Source organism: Mixophyes fleayi, chromosome 9 (assembly GCF_038048845.1).
Source record: "Mixophyes fleayi isolate aMixFle1 chromosome 9, aMixFle1.hap1, whole genome shotgun sequence".
NCBI classification, from domain to species: Eukaryota; Metazoa; Chordata; class Amphibia; order Anura; family Limnodynastidae; genus Mixophyes; species Mixophyes fleayi.
In genome coordinates this window covers 24779273-24805269 of record NC_134410.1, presented here as the reverse complement: position 1 = coordinate 24805269, position 25997 = coordinate 24779273, and the positions used below count along the sequence as shown (strand labels likewise).

General features: G+C 39.8%; 1 protein-coding gene across 1 annotated transcript; it reads left to right on the top strand.

Moving 5' to 3' along the window:
* The first annotated feature begins 667 nt into the window (after positions 1-667).
* On the top strand, positions 668-25384 carry LOC142102263 (cytochrome P450 2F2-like). The gene is made up of 10 exons (XM_075187006.1): positions 668-731; positions 5459-5636; positions 6991-7153; positions 11059-11208; positions 13730-13890; positions 14205-14381; positions 21630-21771; positions 21904-22088; positions 22168-22309; positions 24717-25384. The coding sequence occupies exons 2-10, from the start codon at positions 5460-5462 to the stop codon at positions 24911-24913; spliced, it is 1494 nt and encodes a 497-aa protein (XP_075043107.1). The 5' UTR covers positions 668-731; position 5459; the 3' UTR covers positions 24914-25384.
* Positions 25385-25997: the final 613 nt, after the last annotated feature.

Genomic DNA, 25997 nt, shown 5'->3' with positions numbered 1-25997 from the left:
TGCTGAACAGTATTTGCCTAAATGCAGGAGATTTCTCTGAAATCTCCTCCAATAGGCAGTTAATGCATGGTAAACATACTTAAAATATACTGAAACAGTAGTTTCAGTGTAATGTAGTTTAAGTGACAAAAAAGGTTAATACATAGACCCCTTAATGAGATTTTAAAATACATTTTCTTAAAAGTACTTCTGTATTTTAAGTAAATTATATAAATATTCAGGAGAACACCCTTCATACTGTGAACTACATGACTTTTTGAAACAATAATGTATTATTGGGAATGGGTTCAATCTCAGGTTAGGTATATTCCATTCTCTTTGTAATTATTTTTTTCCATAAAAATTAAGAGAGCATTTCCCACACCAGAAATTGTATAGCTTCCTTTGATAATATAATATATGGGGGATGTGAATCGATTCCGTTGGGGAGCTATTTCTGGCTTGTTGATTATAAAATTATTTTTTTGTGGGCCCCTGGGCTGTAGGAGAGCTCATACTTCTCACTAATATAAAATGACAAAAAATAAAACATTATGTTGAAGTTGGAGACGGGATCAGATAATCTTGGATTATGAAATTGGCTTAAGGCATTTTATGTAGTTTTCAGATGGTACCGATTTTTCTTGGCACCCAGCACATGTGATTAATGTGAATCCAGCCCTGTCAACTATTTAAACCACACAGGGAGTGTTATCATTTGAAATCTGCAGTTTCAGACTCAGCATTTTAAGGTAAGTGACCTGATATGTTTTCCAAGCTTTTCCTTTTGCACTATCAGGTTACAGAGCATCAGAAAGTCAATATTGAAGTCACTTATTTTGTAGTGATGTTTAGTTGTGGAATAACTTGATGTCCTGGAAATGGATGTCTGGAGTGGTGTGGCACAGTCCTACAGAGTCTGTGGGTGGTTGGTGAGGAAGGAGCCAGATGGGACAGATGAATGTGTTAGCTGGTCAATAATTTATAAACTAGTGAGAATTTGTGAAATGCTGGAGGAGAGTTGTGGGAAGACGTTTGATAGACAACAACACAGATAAGTAAGTGTGAATGAGAAAAAGAGAAATGATAGGATTGTATATGAGAGTGAAGTGGAGTATGAATGGACAGATGGATAAGAGTGGTGGTCAGAAAGAAGATTAGAGGCGAAGGGTAGTTGGAAGAGCTAGATCCATAGAGGTAGAGGCTTTGATTCAAATGCATCTTTACACAGATTTTTATATATTTCTTCGGTCTGATTAATGTATTTTTTGTTTTTAAATAAATTCTATTAAAGTTTTCACAGTGGAAAACAGATAAAAAGCAACATTATTTTAGACAACTGTACTAAAGAGAGGTGGAAAAGAAAACAAGAAGACAAATGGAGGGGGTAAGGGACAGGGAAGGGGTGAAGGAAGGAAAGAAGAGACAAGACAGTCACTCAGACCAGGGGGAAGAGGCAAAAGCAAAGCGTCCAGGGCAGTAACCCTGGCATTGAGAACCTAAGCCAATTACACACTGCAGATGTAAGAAAACCTCTGGTATAATGATATTAACATTAGGAAAGTATGGGAGTCAGGACAGCTGTCTGTTTAATGTTATGTACATGTTCTACATATTTTTCTTTACAATCAATGTTATGTATATGTAAATAAATATATTATTTGGTTTAATAGTACAGATGTTAAATATTATTATTATTATTATTATTATTATTATTATTATTATTATTATTATTCTTAATATTAAACATAATATTATTATATTTTTTACAATATAGTTAAATGATTTAATTTAAGCAATATGTTGTGAGAATATTTATTCATAAATTCCTATTTCTTAGTCTGTGCACTTGTGAATGCTATTATGTTATAGTTACAATTACTGGTATTTTTAATAGATACAAAGTATAAGATACAATTTTGTTAGTTGGATCACATTTGAAGTGCCCTTGGCCTGCTATGAAATCTGCTGACTGCTTTCCAGTCATATTAGCAGACAGGGGCAGACAGGAAAATTGAGTGACTAAAACTGTGCAACCATGGTTTGCCAATGTGGGTGTGATTTTATATAGCCAATAAAATATCTAAAAATGGTAATGTCAAAGACCTATTAGCAGTTCCACCCAGGGCCGGTGCTAGGGTCCATGGTGCCCTAGGCACTTTGTCAAAATCGGCGCCCCCCCCTTCCCGCAAAAATCGGCGCCCTCCAGAGCCCGGCGCCCTAGGCAAGTGCCTAACCTTGCCTAATGGAAGCTCCGGGCTTGGTTCCACCTGACTAGTAATCAATGCGTAGACAAATCTAGAGTACTCCATACAACAGAGAACGCCTTATTGACACCATACAATACAGAGAATGCCCTAGTGACTGCCATACAATACAGAGAGCACCTTAGTGACTGCCATACAATACAGAGAGCACCTTAGTGACTGCCATACAATACACAGAGCGCCTAAGTGATGACTATACAATACAGAGAGTGCCTTAGTGACTCGCATACAATACAGAGTGCGCCTAAGTGACTGCCATACAATTAAGAGAGCCCATACAAGCCTAATTGTGACATTTGGGTTCCTAATAGGCTTTTGCAATAGGCTTTAACAGTAAAGATTCTTCCTAAATCACATGCTGTAAAAGTTATAACACTGCCCTGATCTTTTAAAACTCATCCCAGAGATTGTATTAAGAACGTTGACACTGATGTATAAGATATATTGTCATGATAATTGGGCTGTGTATTTGATGTTTTTATATCAGAATTTGTATTTTTAATTGATTTTAGAATTATATACAAAATCCTTTGGTGTATGTGTACTTTGCCATATTAGGTTTAATTAAATATACTTTTTAATTAGCAGCGTCACTTGTTTTTTCTTTTTCCAATAAATTTGGTTTTCAGCTTTCATTCAGACCCCAGATCTCTGGGATGGACCCAAATCCATCACTTACCCCTGCAGCAGTCCCACATTGACTCAATTTTCAGAAGATGTTTGGGAGGCCTTTATACCCATCTAGCTTCCTTCCCTCTGATAGCACCAGCCATCCATCAATCAGTGTGTGCAGACCTCCTGACACTCTGATTGGTGAATGGCCAGCATGTGATAGCATACCGAGTAACAGCAGAAGCACAGTTTATGACCAGAGCTGGCAGACTTGAGACCTACTAAGGACACCCCTGGAAATTTACATTACATTGTATAAATAAATGCAATTGCCCAGCTGCGGGCTTGAGCTGTGCGGCCACATACAGAGCGGCTCCAAATTGACAGAGGATTTCAACTGCATTTACTGTTTGGCATTTTGGAGTGTGGAATCTCAAACCACGTGCAATGTGTGGATGTTTATAAACCCCTACGCCACATGTGATTTGTACTGTGGCACTATTAATAGGGCAGATGGGCGCCACCCAGACAGGTTTACTTGTGTTTGCAAATTGAAAGAAACAAAGATTAAATGCATCACTTAAAGTGGCAGCATGCAATAACATTCATAGGGAAAGATTGAGAGCTTTCATTTCGATGAGGCAGAAATATGATAAAGTAAAGACATTTGGTGGAAATGTATCTGTGTTATAAGCAAGATAGTTTAGAGAGCAATCGCTAAATTAATGCTGTGATTATGTATACTTGCCAATTCTCCCGGATTTTGCGAGAGTCTCACGGAGAGTGTGGCAATCTCCCGGATCTGCCCACTTCCTAGTGAATTGGGCAGAATTTGGTCCCAAACGCCGCGATTCCCAGTGAATCGCGACTTTTGGCCCCGTCCCCTGCTCACAAATGACACGTTTGCGTTATTACGTCATGGGGGGCGGGTCCAAAATGACAAGCATTTTGGAGCCACGCCCCTCCATCACGCCCACCTCTTACGCAGGCTCCCTGGATAAAGGAGAATAAAGTTGGCAAGTATGTGATTATGGAGATGTATGTGAAGAGTTTTTGAGGCATTCGAAGAGATTGTTGGTAAAAATATTGTGAAGATTTTTATAGCTTGATTATTGATTTGATTGCTTACCTGTGATTCAAGTCATGCCCATCCCAGTTTAATACAGCTTAGTTCAAGCATAATTCTATAAAGTTAGCATCATATTGCAGAATGATCATTGCTGATTCAAAACAAAACAGTTTTCTATATTGACAACACATTCACTGGCTTCATTAACAAGGGAGCGGCTTCTGCTATTAACTATTCATGCAGGGTCACTGAAGGATTCTTTTCAAGACGCAGATATAGCAATGCCATATATCAAGTGAATCAAGTTGAATAAATAACAACAATACAAACAGCAGGTGTATTATAATCACTTACATGACAAATAACAACTAAAGATTGATTGTTCATAGGACACATTATATTAAAATTCTTATAAACTTTGCACACATCACTCTGTCCCACTAATTTATCACACTGCACCTGCAATTGGGGAGAGCACCTTTTAAAGACACACTTCATTCTTTCATTCCCGATTCTGATAGTTTGATCCTGGGGTGAATCCAATGAGTAATATATGGCTATTATCAGTACAAAAGTATTTCATCACTTTCATTTTTGTGGACATATACCATTTATAACAATTGTACTATTTATTTTGCACATTTTATTTTTATTTCTATATGCATGTTAGCGTTATGAATGATGTTGTTGCACTGTACATGATCATATATCAATATCTCATCTATAATGCTTGATACTTGGTACCACAGCCATCTTCGGCCTCCAGAAAAGGCGGATTTGGTCCATGCAATGAGAGAGAGCAATCATAAACTTATAAATTATTGTACATGTTGTGAATGCCTTGTACAACGTGTGACTGTTCATTTTAAACATTCCAATACAAAGTATGTTTTGAAACACCTCTTGATGTACTGGAGCTTCCAGTTCTCTCATCCAGCACCCTCCAATCTGTGCAGAGGACTTGCATCCATAGCATTGGTGGTGTTGAATTGCTGTGCACATTCTCCTGGTGAATCTAGTCACCCAGCCATGCTGTAGATGGTTGATTAAACATTCAGCCTGAAAGATTTTTCCTATTTATTGTGACATATTTGTATTTAATATAAGAGAATAGCACAGTGATATATTATACTTTTCATATACTTTGTATTGAGAATATGTAGTGCTATATACATTTTATTTATCACTTTTTATTCCTTCAATAATAGTGTTGTCAAGTTTGTGGCTATACATGTATGTTAACAGTGTCTTTCATAATCTTTTAACAATTAATCATTTAGGAATAAAGCAAACTAAAAAAAATAAAGCAAAGGGGATTATTATACTAAGAAAATTGTCTGGTGGTAGCATGTTGCCCTGGACTGAAAGAGAATTTAAACTTACCCCATTCAAATTTATCATGACAAGAGTAAAGTTAGTTTAGGTATAGGAACTTGTTCTCCTGAGCCAAAGTTAACACCTGGTACTCCTCTCCAGTACTTTCCAGTGGTAACTTACAGCATGAAAATAATCATCTGATCTCTGTTGACAGGATGGATTTCTACTCACTATCCACAGTACTCCTGGTGATTCTCATCACCTGCTTGTTGGCTAAATACACAAGGATGAAGTTGGAAAAAGCCAAACTTCCCCCTGGACCAACACCTCTTCCCATCATTGGAACTCTCTACAAGATTAACTTAAACAATGTTGTGCATTCACTAATGGAGGTGAGACAGAGACATACCCAACTGAAGGAGAAGTAACATGTTCCAGAATTCTTAACAAAAAAATCTCAAAGATGGACACAACAGAGTTATATAATGTCAAATGGCACAATTTCTGTAAGCTCTGAGATCCAAGCAAACTATTTATTCGAATTCGTTAAAACGTGAACAAGTTTGGTCAGAGCTAAATCTCTTATTCACTGCTATTTTTTTTAAATGAGTTCACACAAACACAGTTTAATATTTATTTCAACTATATACATACAGTAAGACTTCCTGATGCAGAACGTATTAACATACCCTCCTTATAACACAGTTTAAAAAAGAAGGAGCACTAAGGGTATAAGCTTCGCACATTACCAATTAATTTGATAAAATGCGTTATTCATTAATAATTACAGTATCTCATATATAAAAATCACAAGCTGATTACATATGGTCAAAACATCTAAATAAGTTAGCTTTCTGTTTCATTGTTTAATTAAATTCTCTTTAGATTTTGTACGGACTATTCCAGCCAGAACCCCTTAGTGATACTGATCTATCAGGTATCACTAGTCTACTCTATTAAAAATTCCAACTAACTGTTCAGCATAACTCTTGATGTCTACTTTTGTTTTCTGCCTTCATCTGTGTTCCATTTGTTAACCCCATAATACCCGGAGATCATAAGGCCATACTCCTACAAGACAAGACCTGGGGGTAACCAAGTATTCATGAGCATATCACACACAACAAGAAAGGGGGCTGCAATAGATGAAGACATCATGAAGTGGTTCTAAGGGTCTCATCATTTTAACGGGTATTGCCATAACACCGAACAGTTCTTGTGATGCATGATATAAAGTCCTGAATTACCTATCATGTGTCACTTTATAGAAGCTAGTTTCTCCATAGATGCAGGGGTCCCAGACATTGCCACTTGGGGGCAGCAGAGTTCAACAGAGAACATTTATGTTTATCATGAACATTTGTCAATGATCCTTTTGTCAATGATCCTTTAATAGCATAGATAAAACCAGACATTCGGAGCCATATATCCATCTTGCAGAGAGCTTTTTTTGATCTTACACCACAGATTATTAATGAATGGCCCATAGACTTGCATAATACCATTATGCTCTAACCCGTTCTGATGAGATGAGCTTGAGGCCAAAAAGCCCTCCACTGTAAAAATGTAGTAGAAACAGTCAAACAGGAATTACTTACATATAACTTTCTATAAACCTAGCATTATCTGACAAAACAAAAACAAAAAAATATTGAAATGCTCACTCTAGGAATTATGGGTAGAGTTATGTAAACCACTCAAAGTAGCCACATCAATTATTATTTACTATTCTTTTTTAACTTTTAGTTGCATAAAACCTATGGAGACATATTTACTATATATGAAGGGCATCGTCCTTGTGTTGTGCTGTGTGGATATAAAACTATAAAGGAGACTCTGATTGACAAGGCTGAAGAATTCAGTGGTCGAGCTTATTATGCTGGATACCATGACTATACCAAGGGAGATGGTAAGTACTTGACCTAGAGGTACATGTAGGGAATGTGAAATTGTCTTCAGTCCTATCCCTGTGTCTTTCCCTTTATTCAGAACAGCTTGTTTTATTTAACATTCAATAACTGAATTCTCAGGCAGTTTAGCCAGATATTGTTTTTCATAGATGGTTCTTCAGTAACCTTCCTGTTGTATTTTCTGGCTATTAAGTTAACAAAGAAGAATCTCAGACCTATCACACTCATCTATGTTTAAATAGAAAGTTGCCAGAGTAAAATAAACTAGGCTTTTAGGCAAGCAGGTATATATGCTGGACATTAATCCTTGGTTTTATCTTGAATGATATTAAACAAGATTAACTTGTATAACAAAATCCAATTACCACATAGCTTCAAATGATATTTGGATACAATTACCCTCTATGGCTGAGTAAAATATGATATCTTTTTAAGCAAAAACAGATACTGAGTCAGTATAATGTGGTGTCTAATTCAAGGCTTGTCCTATAATTGCGTTTTTTTTAATTGTCCAGTCAGTAGCCTGTTATCATATTCTGAAATCAGATCAGATTCTGATAAATATATAAAGAGAGTACCGTATAACATTAATTGTTAAATGTGCTTACTTATTAAAGAATGTTAGAAAAATACTGTGACAGGATGGACCACCAATGCCACCCTGCCTGTTGTTGCTGGACCGGCTGGGCTTACTTTGCCACCGTTCCCTTACTTTATCCCAATTGCACCCATGCCACAGTAGGAGGGTCTTACAATGCTGCCACCACTGGACTCCTTAATGGCATCCTTCTGGGTAACTGTCACTGCTAGTATATCCCCTTGCTAGTGTACCTGAGCTTGTACCCCTGACCTCTTCCTATAGATCGGGGGTGCTATGGATGGATCTCCCCTGGCCTATCACACTGGCCAGAGTTGCTGGGTAGCGGGCAGAGCGGTGGTATTGGAAAGCTGGGTTCAAACCTCAGAACAGCTGAAAACGGATTAGATTTGGGTCTAATCTATAAGGCAAAGGAAATACAGCAGGGAGGAAGTTGTCAAAGCAGGATCTTGAAGCAAATGATGTTTATTAGCTCCAGTGTCCTGATAAGGACAGTTCACACTGGTTGAAGGTACCAGCCATCAGAAAGTCAGATGGAACAATATTGATACATTTCAGTACAAACCAGTGCTGTTTTATAGAATTTTGGACACAGCCTAGCAGGAGGAAAGCCAGCCCCCTGAACCCTTTGCTGGCCCCAAGAAGTCTGAGTTATTTTTAGTATCAGGATGCAATATATTTCCCAAAACATGCATTTAAACGCAATTTATACTTAACAAAAATTACACTTATCTGTGATATCTTACGTCATGTGCTGTTTACAATGTTCAGACAGGTTTTAACACACTGGAAAAAAAGACCACTCAGGAACAACAGTAACTACCTCAGGTAGTGCATTTAGACTAAAAAGGACATGTTGGTTACTCACATGAATAGACTTAATTAGCCTTAATGAGGACTTCCTCTCGAAGCTAAACAACAGACGTCCTCAACAAATGCTTATTGCAGCAGAAATTAATACCTCAGAAATGAATGCATTTCCTATACAAAGTGCCACATGATATAGTAAAATCCGTACAATGCAATGATATAAATAAGCGCCCTGCGCTATTTCCTTTAAATTAATTTATACCTTTATAAATTACCAAGTTATTTATAAGTGATCCAGCCACAAATACCAAACTTATTTATTAGTGGAATGTGTGCGCCTCTTTTCAAATCTTGGGATACAGCTTGGACACTGCCAACCTTATTTCCTTATGTTTTGTTTCACGCTGATGTTTGAATGGTACTTGCTTTTTATTACAGCAATAGACCAAAACCCATCTTCACACAGAAATGTTGTTGCAAATGGAGCGAGGATTCGTGGTGCTTTAGCATACTGTGCCCTCTTAACACACTGTGCCCCTTTTCACACTATGCCCCTTGCATCTCACTGTGCCCCTTGCATCATACTGTGCCCTCCTTCATCACACTGTGCCCCTCCACCATCACACTGTGTCCCTTTATAATCACACTGTGCCCTTTCACCATCACACTGTGCCCCTTCATCATCACACTGTGCCCCTTCATCATCACACTGTACCCTCCATCATGCTTTTGCTCCTCAACTACAGTTTCCCCTTCATCAGTTTCCCGTTTATTACACTGTGTCTTTAGCACACTGCCCCTTTCATTACAGTGTTGCCCCTCTGTTCCTTTACTTACCTTTTTCTTGGTCTTCTTCTCTTTTTCTTCTGTTTTCTTTCTTCATGCTTAAGTTCTGGTCCCTTTCTGCGCAGGTCCTTATTGAAAATGTCTGCTGTGATGATATCATGCCCGACAGTCAGGGAGAAGGGAACAAGGAGGAGTGAGGAGGGAGGAGGCCCCGGGCACCGCTGTTTTTTTTTTTTTGTTTTCTTGGCTGGCTGGTGGACAAGCGGGGGATTGCAGGCAGAGGGGAGTGCCTCTCAGGCTTGGTATCCCCTGCCTTGTTTACTGTACTTACCACTGATCTTGTTCCCCGGCATCCCTGTGAGACCGTTGTGGGATCCCAGGGAGCCACAGCGCACAGTTCGGGACCCACATCCCTAATCCCTTGTAAAGTAAAAACAGTTGTGCTCCTTTTTAGTATGGGTGGGTTACTGTAAAAGTTTTATTCCCCAATTCTCTACATTGGTGGCTCCTTTAACGGACCTGAAGAAAATTATGACTCCAAATAGGGTAGCATGTTTTTCTGAGTGTCAGTCTGCTTTTGTTACTATCAAGTGGATCCTTTGTGAGGGTCATGTTTTACGCTCGCCAGGCTTTTCTAAACAATTTGGATTACAGATGGATGCCTCCAATGTGAAACTAGGGGAAGTCCTGTGCCAAGTTTTTGAGGGGATAGAGCATCCAGTTTTATATCTCAGCTGGAAGGAAATCCACAGGAAATCCTTGCGGTCAAGTGGTTTGTTCTGGTTACTGATCATGCCCCACTAAGATTGCTCCATTCTATGATAAACTCAAATGCTCATCTCACTAGATGGTACCTTGCTCTTCATTCATTCCCTTTTGAGGTCGTCACTACCCAGGATGCTTCCTTAATAATGCAGACTTTTTGTACCAAGCAGGACTGTAGTGAGGGGTTTCTGCTTCAGGTAGTCGGGGGCCACCCTTTAATAGGGTATGTGGTGGGCTGAGAAACTGCCACATATGAAGAAAAGATTAATCTCCTGGGAGTCAGTAGGAAGTCCCCATAGGGGGGGGCTATTTAAGGGCTCAAATTCAATTTAGTCTTGGCTGATGTCTGGGGAGTGTGGAATTCTCACACATCTACACTGCTGTATTATGCTGTGGATCTTGAAAGTAAAGCTCCGGTTTGACCCTGACTCAAGGCTTTGGCTTGTGACTTGTTAACTCACTGCACCTGCTTACCTTATATATACTGGGTCCTTCCCAACTTCTCAAACCGTTGGGATGTAATGTGTAAACTTACCACAGATTTTGAAAACAAAAGATAGTCCGGTGCTCTAAAATCAACTAAGGTTTTAGAGCTCAAAAAGATGGGAGAGAAAACGGGCACCAAAGGTGGGAGGGAGAATAGGTAACCCAAGAAAGTCAGTCTGTGTTAGGTAGAAAGAATGAAGGTGAGAAGATGAAAGAGGAGGTCAGTTTTCGTCCATCTTTGTCTGTGTTGGGATATGTCAGTCTATTTATGTAAGTGCATGTTGTGTGTGTCCCTGTGTCATTATTTCACAGTAGGATTTTTTAATAAAAAAGTAAACAAACTTATGATGTTGCATAACCTATATAAAAGCAAAGTATTGTGATTCCTAATATCATTATAGTTAAGAGTAATTAGTATATTAGCACATAAATAATTCTCTGTTGTATTTTATTCTGCAGAGATAATCTGTGGTAATGGTGAGAAGTGGAAGGAGCTGAGGCGTTTTTCCCAGATGACACTGGCTAATTTCGGGATGGGAAAACGAAGCATTGAGGAACGGATAAAAGAGGAGGCAGGGTATCTCATTGAATTGCTGAGAAACAAAAAGGGTAATGTATATGAACACAGAACTTTATAAAGCAAGTCAATTAGTGGGCCTCATATGCTAAAAAGGTTTGTTACTTTTAGAAACAAATTGAATGTATGAACTTTATTTTATAAGGGTGCTTTTAGAGGGGAATTCAATTAGTTGTGATGTTCCTCAGAACATCGCAGCCGCAGGATTTTTTATAGGAATCTCCACTGCTTTTCCTTGCACCCCATAGAGGTGTGAGGGAAAATGTGCAGATAATTTGCCATAGTAATGGTAAAAATGTGCAGTCGCAGTGTTCTAAGGAACATCGCGGCTAATTGAATTCCATTCTTACACTGCAATCTTTTCACACCATTGTAACAAGGCTTCATATTTCTATTCTGTGCTGTTAATATTTAGATGCTTGAACTGCTAATGTGTTGGCCTAACTCTACCCACTTAAAAATTGCTTACACAGGGACGGGTAAGAGTCAGCTGACTGTTGCACTCAGTATGCTAAAAGTGGCTTACCTGTGCAACTTGGAACACCAATAGTGTCTTTGCTGAGATACTCTGCGGGAACACAGAGAGGAGTTAACAAAAGCTGTGACAACCAGAAAGTCCTCAGACATCCTCTCCTGTGAATTCACTACTACATTACACTGATCAATATGAGTGAGGCTTATCGCAACAGATCCAAACCAGTACTGAATTCCCCACCACCTATCAGCCAGTATTATTACATGCAGGAAACTTGTGTAACCCTATTGTGTTATCTGTGGTATTAGTGTACCAGTGTAACAGTGCACAGCTGTGTCCTGTATTTTGTGGCACCAGTTTGTATTTTAGCACTTATTGTCTCAGGGCATCTTTGGCTAGCTCAGACTCTCTGCATTACTGAATTCTATTGGTGGATACTTGGAAAAGGGGTAAATGCAAATACAAATGCAAGTTTAAAACAAATTAAAATTAGGACCTCATCAACAGAGTTCACACTAAGCTGGCACAATTATTGGTACCATATCGGTTTTCTTTAAAATCCAAACATTAAAATCACAGAATGAGCTATTACTATTCCCCTGGAGATGGCCTTTCATGCATTGGGGAAATCAAACTTTCTCTTGTAAAATGTCTCCATTATGCAGAATGAACTCTTACACTTTATCAATTCAGCAATTTACAGCAATCTACTTTTGTCGATAAGTCTCACACATGTCACCAGTGCCATGTTCTTACTCAGTAGGCTACAATCTTTGAAGTTACACTTGCAGTTTAAGATGATTTAGTGGTTTTGGGCTTGGAGCATTATCAGTCTCAGCCCACAAATGCAGTCGAAATCTCCACGGCTCTTATTAAACGCTCACTTAACTCCTATCAGAGCTGGACTATGGGGCCTAGGCAAGAGACTAGTGGTCCCCTCCTCCGATCCATCCATAATGCTATTTACTCGGCCTATAAATGTCTCCACCACAGTAACAATATTAAGAAATAATGTCTAGGTTGTTATAAATGACATAAAAAACACACAACAAATATTCTCCCTAGTGATCACTATACACAGGTCACACTGATGTAATAAATCTGATACATACTACTCACACAGGTCACAGTCACACTGATATCATTCACCTGATACATACTGACAACTATACACAGGTCAGACTGGTATCCCACACCTTGTACACACTAATCACTATACACAGGTCACACTGACATCACAAACTTGGCATAAACTGAGCACTATACATAGGTCACACTGACCTCACACACTTGATACACACTGATCACTATACATCGATCACATCGATATCACACACCTGATACACATTGAACACGACAGACAGGTCACACTGATATCACTAACTGTATTTGCAGCTGTTTTATTTTATTTACTGCTTTTTTATTGCTTGTTTTTTTAATAATTTTATGTTATGCCCTCTCATATAGTTCCTAAATCTTTGCAGAATCCTCTCATTTGCCGACATTAATTTTCATTCCTGGCATCATTCCTGACATCTCTTTTTGAAATTAGACAAAATACTTTATTGTGCTTGTCTCAATTTATCCTGTAATGTTGACCTAATTTGTTCGTTAGCTCAGGCCACAATTAAATCACTGCTGTAATTTAGAGAGATGAGCATTGTGTCAATAAGCAAACACTAGGGCATACCATTACTAAAAATGGTGAAGATCTCATATGAAGGAACCCTTAAGATTATCCACAGTCAGCACCATAATAAGAATAATCAGAACAAACAACTACAAATTTCCACAATTAAGCAAATTTTATAATAATTAAAGGTATCCTACAGCATAGGAAACAAGTTACAGTAAAAGTCAATCAGTGTTTTGGTATATTGCTTCTATCCCACTAAAATATCTAAGGTTATAACAAAAAATAAACTACAGTGAATTTATTATTTTAAATTCAAACCTCTAATAATAAAGAAACCCCATGTTTAAAACCTATAAAATATACATAAAACATTTGTCCATGAATTTCTTGGTTTTCTTCCTTCTAATTTCTTCCTTTTTCCTATCTGCTGTTTATGTCTTAGGTTCCCCCATAGATCCCAAACATCAATTACACTGCTCTGTGTCTAACGTCATTTGCTCTGTTATGTTTGGCAAACGGTTCGAATATCAAGATGAAGAGTTCCAAAATCTTATACATTGCCTCCAGGAGAGCTTCAAAACCATGAGTAGTGCTTGGGGAATAGTACGTACTACCTCAATGTAAAAAAGGAAATATGAAATATTTAACATGGAAAAAGTGTTAGATTAATTATACAAAATATTAACTGTAGTACACCTTCACCTCAGTTTTTTATACAACAAGGTATTAACTTAGTGGGGGTGTCGGTGGGTGGATGATGGTGGTTGTGATGAAGGAGGGTTGACAGTGGCTGAGGTGCAATAGGTGGATGGCTGTAGTGGTGGGGGAAATGTATGATGTTCAGATGTATATGTGCAGATGTGGTTTATATGACTCAGTTTAACCAAAATGTATGGGTTTCTGTCTTGTTCTGTCAGATATACAACACCTACCCGGGGTTCATGAAGTATATACCAGGACCTCATAAGAAACTAATGAAGAATTATACGTTAATAACAGACCTTATCCAGAAAAGAGTGGAGAACAATATCAAGTCTTTGGACAGTAATAATCCCAGAGATTTTATAGACTGTTTCCTGATCAAAATTGAGAAGGTACTAGCATCCTTTTTATAGATGTCACTCCACACAACCTCTTTAACCTCATTACAATTACCATACCAACATTAACCATTGGAACACATGTCTTAACCCCAGTATGATACATGTTTTTAAAACTTGAATTGTATAGCTTAAAACCTCACTGACTACAAATTTGAAAACATACTGAAAAAAGAGTTGTGTGATGATTATGGAATTCTGTGTAGGTAGAAATGTGCAATTGAATTGAGCATCTCACTAAGAATGCATTACCCATAATCCACTGAGACTAGACTGAAAAGGAGATCACCAGGTGATCAGGATGTGGGACATTCCATATGTATCAGGAAAAGAGCAGAGAACAACATCAAGGCTTTGGATAGTAATAACCATCATGATTTTATAGACTGTTTCCTGATCAAAATGGACAAGGTACCACCATCCAGTTAATAGATGTCAGACAAATGTCCCTCCTGTAACTCTGTATATCCTTATACAAGATAGGCATACATCCTCTCCAAACTCAATAGCATTACCGTACAATCATAAACAATAGGAGCACATATATCCCACCGGCTTACCTCCAGCATGATACATGCTTTTAAGCTTTATCATTTAGTCTAAAACCAAATTTATTTTTTGTGTGTAATCTTTCTTGAGGTGAAAACAATCACATGTAACTAGTGCATCAAAACACATTGAAGTATAATAGCATCAATCAACCTCACAGCTTGCAATATAAAAGGACAATAAAACAAAAAGTGAAGACAGAGAAACAGGGGGAGGGGTAAGGTGAAGAAGTGATGGTTAAAGGGGAGAGAAGGGAGACAGAATATCCTCAGGGCTTTCTTTAAATTCCAGAATGTTAATAGCAAGTGGATAGATGTGAGAGACTGACCAAGTACCTGAGGAGGTCCCGTCCAGAAAGCTCAAACAGTGCAGCATGGGATTATTCGCCGTCCATAAGGGAACGACAAGAAGGGGACTCCTTGTATTCAAGTCAACGAAGCCACGGCACTGTGAAGTCATTGCACCACATTTGGCCAGACACAGAAAAGTCATCCATAGTCCTATAAAGGTCAATCCATTTAAACCATTCCTTTAAAAACGGAGACTGCCAATGTTTTGGAATTACTGCCGTCCCTGCATTGTTTAAGTGCCAGAGAAAAGATTTTTTGTATTTGGAGATTGGAACATTGGAGAAGCTCAATAACCAGAAGTCTGTACCCTCTGGCACTGGACATCCCAAAATCTGTATAGCATGTTGTCTAGCCTGTCTCCAAAAGGGAGACAGGACCGGACAGCTCCACCAAAAGTGAAGGGTGTCCCAGGTCCTGAGCCACACCCCCCTCAGGACCATGAGAGACCTGAATTCATTTTACTGAGTTGGGACTGGCACCTGTACCATCTTGAGAGGACCTTGAACCTCCTCTCGTTTATTGATAGACTAGTAGAATAGCCATAGCAAACAGCTTAAAAAGCTTCTGGTGCTGATTAACCATTTATCACAAAAACAAAATTAGTGGTCCAGCTCTCGCAGCTGTGAAGAATCTGTGAGTTCTTATGTGAAAATTAAATATAAACTAAAAAACCACAGCACTGAGAGTTGTACCCACACAATTATGTGAATAAATCCGTGAAACCAATATTAATAAAATACACATTTAATGATAAAAAATAAAAAAACAGCCCCAGACTGCAAGCAATGGGTCCTGGTTGAGGGTCATTTTATGGGACTAAAAAATAAAAAGCAAACATATACCACATAAAATGACACTAATTACTATTGATAAATAGGGAGGTTATTGTTAGTTGTCTTTTTTAATATGGTATTTTTAGATCAGTGCATTGATCAATAATACTTTTTTATTTTTTAGTCCCATCATATGACCCTCAACCAGGACCTATTGCTTGGAGTCTGGGGCTGTAGGCCATTCCAGTACTCTATTAAGTAGCACGGTCGTATTTAAAGAATAGTGGTAGTTGTAGACTCACCTGCGATTTCCGCATATAGAGGATATTGTGTTGAAATCGAGGGTGGTTTCCCCGCCAAACAAATTCACGAACAATCCTCTGAACATCAGTGAAATATCTGGGAGGAATATGAATGGGGAGCACTTGGGGTAAATAAAAAAGTTTCGGCAGCGTGTTTATTCTAGCGATGTTTATTCTCCCTAGCCAGGAGAAGCCTTTTTGACCACCAGTACCGAAGCTCCAATCGGAATTTAGGAATCAAGGGAACAAACTTGGCTTTGTATAGATATGCTGGGTCTTTCATAAGTAGTAACCCAAGGTATTTTATGTGAGCGGGATGCCAGGTAAAGGGGAAGGAGTGTTGGAGCCCCTGTAGAGCCAACAAAGCAGTCAAGAGATTTAGAGCCATAGATTAGTTAATTTTGAAGTTAGATAATTCACTGACCCACTTAAAGTCTATCATTAAATTGGGCAGAGATATCACAGGGTTGGTGACGGTAGCTAGGAGATCATCAGCTAATCAGGATTATTTATACATAATAGACCTGGCCAAGGCCTCCATGCAAAAGATAAATATGAGGGGGCAAAGTAGGCAACCCTGCATAGTTCCATTGTGTATGCAAAATGTGTCAGAGAGGGAGAGACATTGACTATTATTCTAGCTGTGGGGTCTTTATAAAGGGAAAGGATTCCATATGCTCTAGCACTACAGTGAGGAATTGCCAATCAACTCTGTCAAAAGCCGTCTTAGCTTTGGTAGACCGCAAAAGAGTGGGAATATGCATACCTCTGACTGAGTGCATTAAGTTTATGTTTTTTGTGGTGTTGTCCCGGGCTTTATGTAGGCTAAAAGAAAAACCCCAGAGATATTTAATGTCGAGTTTGCGTAGTTCGTCTGCCAGAGCTCTTCTCTGTTGTAATGTGTGCCAGGAAGGGTACTGGTATATATGGATCAGATGTCCATCAAACTTAATTTCATCAAAGCTTCTAATTTTACGCAGTATGTCCTCCCATTGGGAGTGATAGTGGAGTCTGCAAATAATATCGCAGGGCCTTGGGGCGCATGGCTCTATGGGCTTCATTGAAGATCTTGGTGAGCACATCCACTATACCATGTGGTGGGATCTTTTCAGGAATGCTTCTAATATGAAGATTTTTGTGACTGCCTCTTTTATCGAGATCATCTACTCTTGCCTGAAGATCCTTCAATTCAGAAGCTTGACGTAGTACAGATTCCTGGAGTTTTGCAATATATTTGTTCAAAGCGTCTCTCTGTCATCCTCTAAAGCTCTTAGTCTTCTGGCAAGATGGTAAATGCAAGTATAAATGCTAGAGACGGCTGTAGATACAGTTTCCTGCAGTTTTTGCTCCACGGTTAAAATGCTCTGTTTAGTTGACAGAGATTTAATGTGTTGCAGGAGCTCCTGCAGGCTAGCACCACTTCACAGTGGGTTGGGAGTGTACATTTGTTCTAGAGCAGGACTGTCGCCCAACTGAGATTGTAAAGGGGAGCTGTTGGCAGGCGGATTCATATCAGTGCAGACCATGGAAAACTTGAGATAGTGTAGTATATCAGGTTGAGGAGATTCATCTCTGCTGTGACCAGCCTCCTTTCTAGATGAGGCCCTTTTTCTTTGCTTATGAGTAAAACAGGAAGCCTTGTACAGTAGGTTGTTTTGGGTGTCTGGAACCCTAGTTACACAGATGCATGTGTGTGGGAACTGCTGATCCCATACCCAAAGCTTGGGTCAAGTGATGTTGAGGGTAGTGACTACATTACAACTTGACAGCAGGCAGGAATCGCCTGTCCTGTACTGTGCACAGAGAAGAGGCACTGTGTTATAACAAGTTATAAATAATTGCTGGGACAGTCAGTGCTGGACTGGCAAGGGAGAGCTGAATATCGTCAGTGGCCACCAGAGGGCAGCCAACTGATGAAAATTGATCTCCTGAGAGAGTGCAATTGCTCAAGAGGGGTGTCTTAATACAGGTGGCCACCTAGTGGCAGTGAGCTCTCACAGTTCAGGCAATAGGAGCAGAGTTACATAGGGCACAATGCAGGGCGAGGGGAGAGGGGACTTGCAGGAGGCCAGAGTCAATGACATATCATTCTCTGTTGTCCAGGTACTGGGTGGCAGAGTATTGTTGGTGTGGGGACACATGTACTTGATGGTAGCACCAACCAGGTCCCAAAATTGTGTCAGCTTCATCTAGTAAAAAACGTCCAGTCATCCAGTGTATCTATTTGCTGTGGGCGCAGAACCCTGCAAGTCAGCAGGTGCTCCAGGCAGAGTGATGCCTCAGTGATCACACTGATCTTCAGTCTGCCTGATGTGCTTCTGGGTGCCACAGACCCCTAGATGTCACAGGGTGGGTGGGTGGTCTATGGCAGGTCCAGTTCCCGCCCTGCCACCCGAGGCTGCCCAAATTCGAGAGGGGCTGCCCTGGTGCATGTCCTGGCCTTGTGAGTGTAGGTGTAGATGTGGCAGCTGTTGCCAGTACGGTGGATTCCTCAAGATGGTGGTTTCTGCGTAGAAGAAAAACTTGAGGGGGCCACTCACCTCCCACCACCTAGGTATGCTCTTCAGTGGTACAGGGTCCCTATCAGCATTAGTCCATAGGGGAGAGGGACGATCTTCCCTGTCAGTGTGCCAAGCAGTCTTGTGGCAGGGACCAGTCCCGGATCCAGGTACAACCCAGGAGAAAAGTATGCCTGGGCCTCGTTAACAGGGGCCGGTAATCAGTTTTCGACAGAGATGGGGCCAGAAAGCATTCCAGAGATGCAAGGTTGTAGCCCAATGTGCAGATTTTTGAAAGGGGAGTCCGCAATGCGACTTGATTTTGCCTGTAAGTCTGCAGAGCTCTCTGGACCTGCAACTGTATAGAATGGTGTCCAAACCACTCCCCCACTCCCAAACCAAATTTTAAACTGCTCTAAGAAAACAGCTTTGTGATTAGAGTTGCAGGTACATATGATTGCACAGTGCAAAAAACAGTATTGATGTGTTTAAAACCTGAAATAGAAATTTGTGTGCCTGACTGTATGTTAAAAACAGAAAATATTGTGATCACCTCTAGTATTGGCCGCTGAGGACACGAATGATATGTAGCAATGACAGTTGTACTGTACTGTAGATCATTAAAAAAAAAAACATTTTGCGTCATGACACTATCGGTAACAACTTGTAATTTCACATTACCTTTTTACTCAGGTATGGCACCAAGCAGATCAAAAGTGAAAACATCTATGACAGTCTGACTCACAAAACACACAAGTACAAGGAATACAATGACTATATGAGAAACCCAGATGTAGCAGAAGTGATACAAGGATTGACTTAAAGCTAAATCTACGTTTTTAAAATTAAAACATAAAATGCATCTTGTATAAAACAAACATTGATTTATTAATAATTATAAAATTCTCTTAAATATATACAACAGGTGTGGACCGTAGAGTGTGTGCAGTTTTAAGCAGTGATGGGATATGATAAACTGACCATTAGCAACTGATGTATAGCAATATAGAACTCTTTTCAACAAAACTCTGGTCTTATAATTATGAAATGCATATCTCCAAATTTTCCAGAATTAATGCTGATTCCCAAACTTAATGATAAAAATCCACAACAGGTAATTTAGATCCGCAAGATATACTTTTCCAACAAGGATCAATAAAGTGTCCACAATGTATTTGATGTATTAAAGTATGCTCTTATGTTAAGTTCTGAGTATAGATTGTAAAGATTGCCCTCATGTGACAGGGTGTCAGGAACTCAGGATTGGATATGGATAGCAGAGTGTCAGGAACTTATGACTGTACACTAGTAGTTGGATGCAAGAAACTCAAGATTGCACTCTGGATAAAAGGATTCCAGGAATTCAAGATTGCACATTGGTAGCAGGGATGCCAGGAACTCAGAATTGCACACTGGTGGCAGAAGTTAGAAGTCAGTAAATCAAGATTGCTCTCTGGTAACAGGGTGCCAGAAACTCCAGATTGCACACTTGATAGCAAAGGTGCACACACAGGATATCAAAAACAGGACTGAATCATCAGAACTACAACAGTAAAACAGCATAAACTCAACAATGATCTGATTCTGATTCTAGAGAGAGCCAGAGTCTTAAAGACCAAGCAACAGTTGCAGCTTGTTCATTGCTGAGTATGATAATACAGCTACAATAATGACAGTCAGCAGGGTCCAGAGCTTCAAATCTTGACACTGCTGTCTGCAGGCCAGACAGTTAATGGCTGCTCTTCATGTGGCTTGTAGTGTCACATAGTAAAGTAATGTTCTTTTAAAATTTCACTCACTACCCTAAACCCAACAAATATGGGGGGTTGGAAGAGACCTAAATCTATTCGCATGTGGTTTGTTTTCCATTGGGTGGGGAATGTATTTTTTTAGCCCAACTCCATTTGAGAATTCATCCTGGTGCTGGCTCCCAGTTTAATGTAGAGACAGTACACTTTGCTGGTTTTCAACAGGGGGGGAAGGTGAATATCATTATATAAATTATTTATTTTTTATTTTCAAAACATGCTGATAGTTATTATCATCTGCACATATTTTTATGTCATGGCTTGAGTAGATGGCGGAAATACACCTTCTAACAGGCATATCTGTGGATGTGGCCAACAGAAAATAGGCCGCACCTATAGTTCCACTTGGACGTCCCTGATCTGCCTCTCCATGTTCTTGAAGAATTGTACCCCATATTCAAACTTATAGCTTTCACCCCAACACCGATAGGTGTATACTACATAAAATCAGGCCCTTGGTGTTAATATCTTTTTGAAGTGCTGTTTGCTCTACTGATTTATTATCTCTGGAAGTGTTTTGATTGCATTATCTTGAATGGGGATTTTATGTTAACTCAATGTATTATGCAGTTTGAAATTGGTATTGAAGTGTGGGATAACCATGCTTAATTTACGGTTGCTTTTTTTAATCGTTTTGCCATGTTCACTTCCCTAAACAAGTTATAAAATGTGTCTGTTAAGGTTTTTAAACCATCTTTACAAATGTTATTTTTAATATTTTAATGCCATTGTTGTTGGAAAGGTTGTGTGCCTATCATTTATAGGTTTTCACTTGAGTGGTGTGACTTTTTGGTGGACCATACATTTATAGATTAAACTGGGTGCTCAACACTTGTGGTTTGCAAGGGTTACCATGTGTTCCTTTGTGTGACTACATAACCCTATTTAGAACTATTGATTTATGTAACTCTTCCCTATATACTCCCTTTATCCAAAAATCTAAATTACTTTTCCTACTTCAGGAAGAGAAAAAGAATTCCATCTACTATAATCACACCACTTTGTTGATGAACACCATGAGCTTGATCATCGCTGGAACCGAAACAGTGGGCAATACATTGTGTTACGTATTTTTACTTCTCTTGAAACATCCCAATGTAGCAGGTAAGTACTAGGACAGGTAAATAAGTGGATATTTTTATACATGAAGTGTATACAAGAAGTTAGTGTTGATAAGATTTTCCATATAAGAATGATGTCTTGAAAGATTGTTATGTAATATTTTTGTCCCCCCAGAGAAGGTCTACCAAGAGATAGACAATGTAATTGGTTGTCGTACTCCAAATTATGAAGACAGACTTAAGATGCCTTATACTGAAGCTTTTATACACGAGGTTCAGAGATTTGCTGATGTTGCTCCGCTAGCTCTTCCACATGAGCTGACCAAGGACACACAGATCCGTAATTATAAATTCCGTGAGGTAAAAATTATTTTTTATAGTCAAATGAAGAAAATGAAACCATTAAAAAATGCTAAAACTAATTTCTCCACACAAACAGGGAACTGTCTTCATCCCACTACTGACAAGTGTTCACTATGAGGAGACCCAGTTCAACAACCCAAAGCATTTTAACCCAAACAACTTTCTAGATGAAAATGGGAAGTTTAAGAAGAATAATGCTCTAATTTCATTTTCAGCAGGTGAGGGTAATCCTGTCTCTGCAGAAATGGCTTCTGTACTGGGAGGATTGATGGTATGATTGTTGTTGAATAGATATCTTGCATGTGGAAACTATGATTCCACCAGTGGTCCATGTTGGGGGGAATGGATGGTAATGGAATCCATATAGCAAACACTTTACATGAATGAATTAAATAGGAAGTGGAGATAATCAGTGATGTTACAATACAAATTTCAAGACAGTTAGGCCGATTTATCAAAGGACAAAAAACCTATTGGGCTTCTTTTTCCTTTGCCATATACTAGTAAGGGTTACTGCTGATTATACCGCCGGGAAACGCGTTAGGACTGTTATATGCTGATTCTCTATCAAGCGCTGGCCAGCTATTTCTAGCAAGCTTTTTTGTGATATCTGCTGAGATTCTCCTCCGTTGACTGCTTTTTATTCATTGGAGTGATCACTAACATCGGAAGTTCGGGACTTATGTTTCTACATAGGAGAGCTAAGTAAATTTATGTGTTCATTTTTGATGCCAAGAAATATTCATTAGTACTCCGGCACATTTACACTATCAAGGATTATGCCAATTCTAAACCTGACAAGCTAATGTTGTTAAATATAAAAGCAATAAGAAATATTGAAATAATCTATCTTTTATCTGGTGCCCGAACTGCACCTTGCGGTGGATCCTTTATTATTATATGTTTGGATTCCAAATTGAGCCCGCAAAGGAAATGATTATTATAAATTGCTAAATGGATTGGTATTAAGAAAAGTTTGAATTGTGGCTTCTCTTTTTTCGGAATACAGGTAATCCATACTATTCTCTAAAATTAGCTCCAAAGGAACAATTTTATCTCATCAAGCAGTCTGCGGATTGGATTTCATTAGTGGCATTTCATTATAAATATTTTTTACATATGGTACCATATGATAATTATATCTTGGCCATAGCTTGATTGTAATTCTAAGATAAGTTTGTTTTTGTACAGCTGTTTGATATATTTAGCATTTGGTTTTATGCTTAATCCATTTTAATATTTGTTTTTATTTGGAATAAATTTTTATTTAAGTACTTGGTGCTTTGCGCTCCTCTTTTTGTACTTTGTTTAAACTGGGTACACACTACACGGTTTTCGTCCAATAATCAGCCCAATCAGCCGACATACGACTGCTCGTTCAAAAGTCGGGTCAGTGTGTGTAGTGACACGATGGTCAAAAGTCTGCCCAAATGGACGATTGTCGCCTCATTTGGTTGGTCGTACCGTTTAATATTTTCGTTCCAATCTCGTTTCCATTGTGTAGTGTGTATAAACTTCCGACCGATCCACAGCAGTGAGTACGAAATTACAGTCATTGCTCATGACAACATGGCTGTAACAAGTCACTAAAGAGACGTCCGCTCTTCCCTTTATCGTCCTAAACAAGGCTAGTATGTATGCAGTCCATGGACCGAGCGATCGGAACATCAATCGCATGTAAAATCGATCGGCATAAAAAGTTGGTGGAAAATTCTGTAGTGTGTACCTAGCTTTACTCATTAAAAAGCTTGACTTGACAGTTTCAGCCTTAAAACACACAATTGGTCCCAATATGCCTGTAAATGTAATTATATTCTATGGGAAAGGGCGCTGTAAGGGTGGGATAGGAACGAAAATGAATGGGTGTAAATGGATTATTGTATTAATGTAATATTGTGGTAGGATCAGTGACAATGATAATATATCATCCTCAATTTTGACATATATATTGTATGCAAGCATTGTGACTATATTGCAAGTGTTGAAAATCTTCTTTAGCATCCATCACATTTGCCTGCATTTATATAAGTTAAGACTAGGTTAGATTTGATCCTACCATAATAATACATTAATACATTGATCAATTCACATCCATTCCTTTTCATTCCTATCCCACCCTTACTGCGCCCTTTCCCATAAGATATAAGTGTATTTAACTCTGTTGTGGGGAACTGAGACAACCCCATATGGTATGAGGCAGCACTCACAATACCCCTTCCCCTCTCCCAAAAAGGAGCGCCCATTCGCTCCCACCCTCTTTTCTATGCCTGTAAATGTACCCAGTGACTCTGCAGACTTGCATGGCTATTACTAATCTCCCACTTAGAACTTGGCCCTGCGTACCTCTCAACTGTAACTCTTGCTGTCTCTACTGTCAGCGCTTAGCACGACCTCAGCACGACTGCTAGGCAAGGTCAAGGCTACAGCAATAGGCTTGAACTTGTAATGAACTCCAACACTTGTCATACTTGAACATACTCACCCTAGTTTGGGCTGTGTAATATGTCAGACCGAATGATTTGACCATGTAAATGTTAGTGTCTGCAATAGAGTATAAGACACCTGTGTATTACTGGTAGGTCTATATGTATCATCTTTTGTCTCCATCTTCTCATATCTTTTCAGGCAAGAGAATTTGCCCTGGTATAAGCCTGGCAGTTATGGAAATTTTCTTGTATGTCACCACAATGCTGCAGAACTTTACCATCAAGTCACATGTCTCCCCTGAACATATCTCCATTGCTCCGGTGGGAGTGGGGCTTGCACATATCCCTCCCAACTATGAGATTTGCTTTTTACCACGTTCAGGTTCTAAAGAATAATGGATTACGGAATGATTTTGTTTCTGAAAATATGGATTGTCCCCTTCTTTTATTGTGCTCAGCGGAACTTTTAAGACAGGACTGTTTTCCGCTGCACCCACTTTATGGAATTCACTCCCTCGCATCACAAGACTTTCCTCTAGTCTTCAAACCTTCAAGCGTTCTCTGAAAACCCACCTATTCAGACAAGCTTATAATATTCCTCTACCACTCTCTTAATCTTCCTAGATTACTCTATTTGCACCCTCTACACAGTTAACACAAGACAACAACCCTCTTCCAACATAGATGTGTGAATGAGCATACAGCCCACTAAATTCTTTGTAGCCCTTGCATTCTAGCTGGACAAATATTCAATATGATGTAGCACTTAACCTAGTGCGGCGGTTCCCAAAGTGTGCGCCGCGGCTCCCAGGGGTGCCGCGGCGCTGTCACTGGGGTGCCGCGAGCCAGACATAAAAAAAAGAGAAAACAGAAACTTACCAATCAGCGCGGCGCCGGGACCCAGCAGCCTCCTCTCTCCCGCAGCAGCTGTCACTGACGTCTATATTCAGTGACAGCTGCGGGAGAGAGGAGGCTGCTGGGTCCCGGCGCCGCGCTGATTGGTAAGTTTCTGTCTTCTCTTTTTTTTTATGTCTGGCGTGGGGCAGAGTGAAAAGGATGGTGGCACCGGAGGGGGACAGTGTGGCAGCGGAGGGGGACAGGGTGACAGCGGAGGGGAACAGTGTGGAAGCGCAGGGGGACAGTGGACAGCGGAGGGGGACAGGGTGACAGCGGAGGGGGACAGTGTGGAAGCGCAGGGGGACAGTGGACAGCGGAGGGGGACAGGGTGACAGCGGAGGGGGACAGGGTGACAGGTGGCAGCAGAGGGGGACAGTGTGGCAGCGGAGGGGACAGGGTGACAGCGGAGGGGGACAGGTGGCAATTGGAGGGGGACAGTGTGGCAGCGGAGGGGGACAGGTGACAGCGGAGGGGGACAGGTGACAGCAGAGAGGGACAGGTGGCAGCAGAGGGGGACAGTGTGACAGCTGGGGGGAACATCAGGCAGCAGAGGGGGACAGTGTGACAGCGGAGAAGGACAGCG

Excerpts from the sequence above, each read along its gene's own strand:
- LOC142102263 (XM_075187006.1), top strand. The coding sequence starts at position 5,460 with ATGGATTTCTACTCACTATCCACAGTACTCCTGGTGATTCTCATCACC. Across the intron at positions 13,891-14,204 it reads TGAGTAGTGCTTGGGGAATA|ATATACAACACCTACCCGGG; the intron begins GTACGTACTACC and ends TTGTTCTGTCAG. Across the intron at positions 22,310-24,716 it reads TCTAATTTCATTTTCAGCAG|GCAAGAGAATTTGCCCTGGT; the intron begins GTGAGGGTAATC and ends ATATCTTTTCAG.